Below are 7992 nucleotides of genomic sequence, written 5' to 3'. Positions count from 1 at the left end.
CAGTGATGCCTTAACTGCAGATTTCTGCAGCGTACATCCAGGAGGAGACCCTACCCTGCTCAGCTGCACCTCCTGCCTGCCACGGGTTCCCCCTCTGCTCTGCCCTTGTGAGGCCCCACTTGGAGTGCTGTGTCCAGGTCTGGGGCCCCCAGCACAAGAAAGGTGTGGGGCTGTTAGAGCAGGTCCAGAGGAGGGCTACAGAGGTGATCAGAGGGCTGGAGCACCTCTCCTATGATAAAAGGCTGAGGGAGCTGGGGCTGTTCAGCCTGGAGAAGGGAAGGTTCTGGGGAAACCTTACAGTGGCCTTTCCGTACCTAAAGGGGGCTCATAAAAAAAGATGGAGAGCAACTTCTTGCTCAGGCAGGCAATGATAGGACAAGGCTGGGGGGGTGGCTTTAAACTAAAAGAGGGGAGATTTTAACTAGACATTAGGAGGAAATTCTTCACTGTAAAGGTGGTGAGGCACTGGCACAGGCTGCCCAGAGAAGCTGTGGATGCCCCATCCCTGGAGTTGTTCAATGCCAGGCTGGATGGGGCCTTGGGCAGCCGGGTCTGGTGGGAGGTAAATTACACATTACCGGACCGAAAATCTCTGGAGTGATTTCCCCTCTGAAAGAATTAAGTTCTGAGATTGCGCTTTCATATTTTGTCCTGTCACATCTCTGGCGGCCTGCGTGTAGGTACCTACTGCGTCCCTAAAAAGCTGCTCTGTTTGTGCCTCTCCGTTGTATGCCAAGGGGCTTGGCTCAAAGCCCTAGGGGCTGAGGGTTCCCGGTTGACTCTGTGACCGCTGCGCTATCTTCAGCATCCCTGCGGCACTCTACTGCTGATGGGGGGCTTCCTGCAGCCTGGCACTTGTGACTGTGATTAAACTGTGCCCTGTGTGCACGTGCACACGGGCTTCCCACAGCTTTTTTACACGCACTTCACATAAAATTTCACCTCTGATTTTTATCTGCTCTTCTAGTTCAGTTTGGGGATTCCTGTCCTATGGTTTTGAAATATGTGTTGCCCCAATATGTGCTGCTTTATTACTTGTTTATGTGCGTGAGCTCCCTGTTTAGCACGATTGACGGAGTAAGTTTTGAAACAGCTTCCTGAGGACTTTTCACAACCCCGGCTTTTGTTTCCAGGCAGGCGTCTCGCCGAAGCAGTTGGAATGCAAAGCAGTTTGCACGTACTCGGGCCCGTAAGACGCAAACAGTAAAGAAGGTCGCTGCACGTTGGAGGCTTATAAATACTATTGAAGTCCAATTTTGTTATGTGCGGTCAGAGCAATTGTTCCTGTTTGGAGAGAGAATGGACTCAACCCAAGGGTGTGGCTGGAAGCCGTGGCTGCTGAGGGTCCTGTAGGTGCGCGTGAGGCGGTTGGTGCTGGCAGGTCGTTGCAGCGACAGCCTTAACGACCTGCTCTCTCACAGGCAAACTCCTGATGCATTTGAAGCACCGTGATCTCTCAGCTTGGCTCTTGCCCAGTTGGTCATTTGACCGCTAAACACTGTAACTGCTTTTCTTCTTGTGATTTTGTTTGGGAGATCGCGTGTTGAATTTAGCTCCGTGTCAGAACGCCTACATAAGCAAGGGCTTCTGACCTCATGGTAGAAACATGAAGCAATCAGCTTTCACAAACCGTGACGTTAGTTGGATTATAAAAATAAACAATTGCAAGTTTGCTTTCTCCATTTTCCCAAATATGCTCTAGCGTCATTCTTCAAGGTGTGAGGCTGTGCCTTTTTTTAAGCTCACCTGACACTCTCAAGTCATGTGGCCAGGTATTGGTGGTGGATATTAAAAATATTTCTTTTTTTTGCCTTCTATTAGATGTCTGTCAATGTAAGCCCATACTCGCTTGTCGAGGTCTGGCTCTGGTATTTCAGGATCACTGGAATTATAGTTGAAGTGCCCTGAACCTCTGGGGGAAAAGAACCTTTTGCTCTGAGGAGCAACTGTGTTTGGATTCCCTCTATCGTGGGTCTTTCAAAGGATCACCACCTCGTTTTGGGAACGTCTAGCCCTCGGAGGAATCCCCCTCCGTTCTGGTAGCACCTCCAGCTACCCAGGAGCTGATATGGCACAGGGGAAGATGTGACTGGAGGAAGCCTGCAAGTGAGTCAGTGTCAGGTAACCTGGATGCGATGCCAAGGTAGCAGGCAGGCAGGGAACACACATCCCTGAATGTTGCTTTCCTTTGCTGCAGTAGCTTTGCAGGGATTTCTTGAAGAGCCTGTAGTGTTTTGTCAGGCATAAGCAACCAGGACAACATAAACAGTGCAGGCCTCAGAGGCATCCAGGCACAAGAGCACCTACAGAAAGCACCGTTCCAGCCTGTAGAACCAGCTTACAGACTGAAAGCAATGGCTGAAAGAATACGTGGCCTGTTTTTTGTGTGCACACGTCTGTATAGAGGTGGTGGTGTAGAGAAAACTACCTTGCCTCCGCTCACACCTTGCCCTGTTGCACATTACCCCTATTTTAGCAGCACTTTAACAACAGATAACTTGGACTTCACACAAGCCGTGTTTTAAAAATTTATTCTTTGAACTCCACAGTGGGTCTTTAGTTCTCCTTTTCCTGCACAGTCTTTGTTCCACGCAGCCTACCCGTACGGCGGGCAGCAATGAGACCAACTTTGCGCCCAGCAGGAGCATCTCTCCTGATGGTTGAAGGCTTGCCAATGTGCTGATGGTTACCGCCACCGAAGGGATGTTCTACAGGCTGTGGAAAGAGAAATCGAGTCGTGAATATAACGAACAACGTAAGTGACATTCAGCAGCAATAAACTGAACAGGAAATTTAACTGCTTCAGTTTTGAAACAATGCAGAAGCTATCGAGTGCTGGTAACTACCCTAATTACAAGTGCAATCACAGGGCAGGCAGTGAGGCTCTCTTTCTAGATGTATGCCCAACTCCTCCCCACACCAAACAAATCCTTCCTAAGCAGTAAGAAGCTGAAGTGAAAACTGATTGAAGTCGACTTACGTTCATGGCCACACCACGGACACGCGGCCAGCAGTTCCTCTTTGCCTTGTATTTATGGTAGGCACGGCCAGCCTTTAGGATCGGCTTGTCAATACGACCTCCACCAGCAACGATTCCTGAAATACACCACAGAAATGGTAACGTGCGAATACAACAAGCAGGACGTGGTAGAAAACGCTTAAGAACAACTCTGAATTCCTAATAATATTCAGTTCTAAGAATAAGCTTCAGAAGACCAGCCTCAAATAACCCCAACTGTATTTTCAAATGAATGTTTTCCAGCCAACCCAGACAAAATCAATATATAACAGCAGCTGCACGTTAAGTGATCTCCAATCTTTAATTACCCTGTTTCAATCCATACACACAGCACCGAGTTTAACACTTTTTCTGAAGCATTTCCAGCTTTATTGCTCTAATTTCTTGGGTAACACTCACCACAGCTTTTCAACTAAAGAAAGCGTGAACTGGAAGAGCTCAGTGGGCTTGCAAGTCCTTTGAGGTTTAACAGCCTGTTATTTCAGCGTTTATTTAGTCAATTTTATGGGAGTAACAGACCACAGACGATGCATTTTGATGTCTTCTACATGGAGGCAGGGACGCCGCTAGCTTCTGTCTCACCAGTACAGAGTCTAATGGTTTTCTCACCTTGTACCTGCCCAGGACTACATCGGGTGTCATCTGCTGACCAAGTTCAGCAGCCATCTCTCAGCTGTCTGTCAAGTGCAGAACGAACCTCTTAAAACCTCTGCTTCCTAACAGCGGTACTTCTATTCGCTGTCAGGCTTTGCAGAATGTTTCACCAGACTGATGGCACCGACAGCAGCTTCAGCACACTCAGCACTACCCCTGCAGGCTGTCAGTGCATCAGAATCAGGAAGCCATCAACGCCATTTTCTGCCTAACTTCTTCCCAGAGAACTGCAGATTTCACAGGCTGAAAGTTCCGTTATAGCTTAATGGCAATCAGCATCTACTTCTCTGTTCTCCTACTAACTCAGAGAATCCCCAAATTTCAGAAGTTCCCATTAGCAAGAGCAATGTAGGCATGGCACACAAGTTAGGCACCTGTGCACAGACCAGATCTGTGCATAACCCTGGGTCCAGTCACATACACCTCTAAATTTTGCTGTCCTGCAGCTAGTGTGGGGAAGGTGGCCCCGTTTGACAGCTTGCTTGGCAGTACGTAAGCTCAGGGAAAAGACAAGTTCCTAGTTGTCACTGCTTACCAACAACAGCTCTGTTTGCAGAAGAAATCACTTTCTTGGAGCCGGAGGGCAGCTTCACCCTGGTTTTCTTCGTTTCGGGGTTGTGAGAGATAACGGTAGCGTAGTTGCCGGAAGCGCGGGCCAGCTTTCCACGGTCGCCGGGCTTCTCCTCGAGGCAGCAGACGATGGTGCCCTCCGGCATGGTGCCGACGGGCAGAACATTGCCGATGTTCAGCTGAGCTGCAAGGAGCAACCACAGAGCAGCGACAGCTTCACTCGGGCTGCCAGGCAGCACTCAGACTACAGCGCTATTTAACGTGGGGCCCTGCGCCATGAACACTTCCACGGCAGCAGGCAGCGGCACTTCCCATTATCTGAGTTCAAACCCACGTTTCAACATTCAGCGTAACCCAAAGGCAGGCAAAACGTGCCCGTAAGCATCGTAACAATCCAAGCACCTGACAGAACTGGCAGTAATAAGGAAAAAAACTACGTGAGGAGACATCAGTCTCCACGAATGAAGTGTTTGGTTAAAGCAACTGGCAACTATTGCTTTGTAAAGGCTCACAACTGCACTTAAGCATCCTGAACTTTCTGTATTCACTTGACATCTGCTTCGTGCTTCTTGAAACCTCTCAGGCAACGCGATTTTAGCCTTAACTCACCCTTCTTGCCGCAGTAAACGAACTGCCCGGTATGAATCCCCTCAGCAGCGATGAACAGCTCGGTTCTCTTCTTAAACCTGTACGGGTCACGGAATGCAATCTTGGCAAGGGGAGCTCCTCGGCCAGGATCATGAATGATGTCCTGTTGGAACAGACACGTGCTTTAGGGCAGCTCACAGCATTTGTCACCGGTTCTGCAGAAACCAAAGCGTTACAAAGACTGAAGATGATTACTATTAAGGTAGTTCTCACGAGGAGCCCCCTTTCTCAGAGGAGTCTTGATTTCTCCTGGGGTGAGTAAGTTGAAAAGAAATTCACATTTGTGAGAACACCACCTCGAGTATCCGTATCACGGAATAATGACTCCGGCCAGGTGTGCTGCTTCAAAGCGACCAGATCCAAACTGGTTTGTTCCTGACGTTCTGCAGGTATCAGACCTATCCACAAGATGCTACTGAACTGCCCAACATCACCACGAATTGCCCAAACGCTAGCATTTGTCAGCAGAGACAAATCTGGACAAACGCAGTGATTTCTCTAAGTCTTTTTTAGCACAGAAGTGTTTCTAAACTGCTGATATTAAGTACACTAAATTACTAAAAGTAAGCTAAAACTAAATACTGCCTTGCTTCAATTGGTTGTGCTTATAATTGCTTTTTTTTTTTTTTTTTAAGATGCAACCTGCTATCAGGGCAACTCCCCTCTCATGTTTCACGTATTACAGAGAACTCTTTAGGTGACACAGAGGCATGCTCGTATTCCTATGCTAGCAAAGCTCTAACAGAAAACCGTGCCGTGCATGCTATCCACTTTCCTATTGATACGCAGCCACAGATTTGTAGTTTCATGTTTCAAGGAACAGATTTAACGAGGCACCAGAAGGCTGTATAACAAGGGACCAGCTTTAAGCACAACCTACAACACCGCAGATCCCTTACAGTGAGGTCTGGGGGGGGCCGCAGGCCACCCAACGCCGCTGCCCGCAGACCCCTTTAGCCGCGCACCGCCTCCCCGCGGGCAGCCCCCACCCCGGCCGTACCTTGACGATGCCCTTGATGTAGCCGTGCCTCTCGGCGAAGTCGACGGCGCGGAGCTTGGCCGGGCCCTTCCTGTGCTTGACGTGGGCGCGGAACACGGACCCGGCGCCCTTCCTCTGGCCTCGGATGACGCGGCCCATGGCGCCCTGCGGGCAGAGGCGGCGGGACGGTGCCGGCCGTTAGCGCCTGGCAGGACAGGGCAGCGCCCCTCCCCCCCACATCCCCCCTCGGCCCTCCCGGCGCCATTAACGCCCGGCTAGGCCGCAGCGCGGCCCGCGGCCATCCGCGGCGCAGCCCGGCCCGCCCGCGCGGGGAGATGCGTGGGGTAGGGCCGGGGCGGGCGGCCGAGGGCCCGATGGCGCCGGACGGGGCCGGACGGCGATGGATGGCGGCGGATGATGGCGGCCGCGCTCCTACCTGCGCTGCGGCCTCGCTGGGAAAGGAGGAGGCGCTGACGTCACCGCGGCGCCAAGGCCCTTCCGGCGCGCGGCGGGCAGCGGGCGGGCGCGCGGCGGTGACGTCACTGCCTGGCAACCGGGCGGTCCCGCCTGCGGCTGGGGGGGGAGGGGCCAAGAGTCATCGCTGCTGAACCTGCTGTGTGCAGGAGGGGGCTGATGGCTGATTTTTTTATTTATTTTATTTTATTTTATTTTATTTTATTTTATTTTATTTTATTTTATTTTATTTTTTATTTTTCATTATTATTATTATTATTATTTAAGATTTCTGTACTGTGCTGTTCATGCTAGGAAGTGACTTAAAATAAAAACCCTCCAGCCACTTCACGCTGCCTGTGTCAGATTTTTACCAATACTAGTTAGGGTGTAATTGGGAGATAGCGCAAAGCGGAGGCGATTGTCTTAGTGCTCGTAACCTGTTTGTGCCATGCCCTGAAAGGTGCAATGGAAAGTGCCTTAACTCCTTTAACACCCCATTAGGTCTTCAGCATCACAAGCCCTTCTCCTTCCCAAAAACATCGCCACTGCTGACCCAATTCACCTTTTCACTACAGATGCTCCATTTTACTGCTATTTTGCATGAGATTGGGTCATGGCAAATCTGCAGTGTAGGCCCACATAAGCAATCACTTTAAACTGAACCTAAGCATCCAATTTCTTGACAGCAAAGCTTTCCCACATCAGTATCGTCAGGACAAACGTGAGTTACGTCCCTGGTTACAGGCAGGACGTCCAAATACTGAGGTCTCCAACTCACGATCGCTGTCAGATTTAACCGCGGTGGCTGAAGACAGCACAGCCCGTTGTCTGCCTGCTGTCTGTGGGAGGTTGCCATTCCCCCAGCACACAGCCAGCGTGCCAGCTGCTCAGCCGAAGCCCCGTTTGACAGATTACAGCTTGACATACTACCACAAACTGCTGCTGATTTTGGTTTACATTGACGCACAGAGTGTGACTAACTTGAGATTTTGATTTATGGTTCCTGTTGGCCTTAGATGTGGGGGCAGTAGTGTTGTTAGCTTTTGCTACTAAATCTGACGAGTCCAAGCCTTAAGGAACCACCTGAATTTCCAAATAATACCCACAAATCCAGCAGATTGCATTGGTCACTCCTCTTTCACATTCTGTGTAGCAAATTAATTAAGGACTTAGTAATCAATTACACAAGAAGAGACAGGGTTGTGTAATGATTTAGTACACTCATTAATTTTATTATCCTGCACCAACTATACCCTGTATTCATTTTATTATTATTTAATTCATGGTGCAGTCTTGCACTGCTATCACCAGGAAGTTGCAATCTTTCAAATATATCACGGGCTTGGTCAGACACCTAGCAGCTAAGGCAGTGCTGCAACATGGACAGCGAGTCTGAAACCAGAACAGCCCCTTGTTCCTCCCCACCAGCTTTTTGAATACGCTGAATATTTTTAGAGATGTCCATACCACGACAGTGTGAAGAGTTCTGAGCTCACCATCTCAAGGGATGCAGTTTTAGCCCTTCCTCCTGGTAATGCTGAACTGTTACTACTCGTGTGTATCACTGCAACTCCTCAGGCTGTGTTGCCACATGTTTTTTTTCTGGGTCGGAGCATGCTGCATGCCCAGGGTTGCAGTTCCACTATCGCTCAAAACAGCTCTTAGT

The 7992-nt window shown here is 49.8% G+C and overlaps 1 protein-coding gene across 1 annotated transcript; it reads right to left on the bottom strand.

Annotated features, from left to right (window-relative positions):
• Nucleotides 1-2515: 2515 nt before the first annotated feature.
• Nucleotides 2516-6354, bottom strand: RPL8 (ribosomal protein L8). Its single transcript, XM_040530512.1, has 6 exons — nucleotides 6307-6354; nucleotides 5892-6035; nucleotides 4853-4994; nucleotides 4209-4427; nucleotides 2981-3096; nucleotides 2516-2715 (listed from the first exon to the last, which is right to left on the bottom strand). Exons 2-6 carry the CDS (start codon nucleotides 6027-6029, stop codon nucleotides 2557-2559), a joined length of 774 nt encoding a protein of 257 aa, XP_040386446.1. The 5' UTR covers nucleotides 6030-6035; nucleotides 6307-6354; the 3' UTR covers nucleotides 2516-2556.
• Nucleotides 6355-7992: the final 1638 nt, after the last annotated feature.

Source organism: Cygnus olor, chromosome 1 (genome assembly GCF_009769625.2).
Source record: "Cygnus olor isolate bCygOlo1 chromosome 1, bCygOlo1.pri.v2, whole genome shotgun sequence".
Taxonomy (NCBI): Eukaryota; Metazoa; Chordata; class Aves; order Anseriformes; family Anatidae; genus Cygnus; species Cygnus olor.
This window is presented reverse-complemented; position numbering and strand designations above follow the sequence as displayed.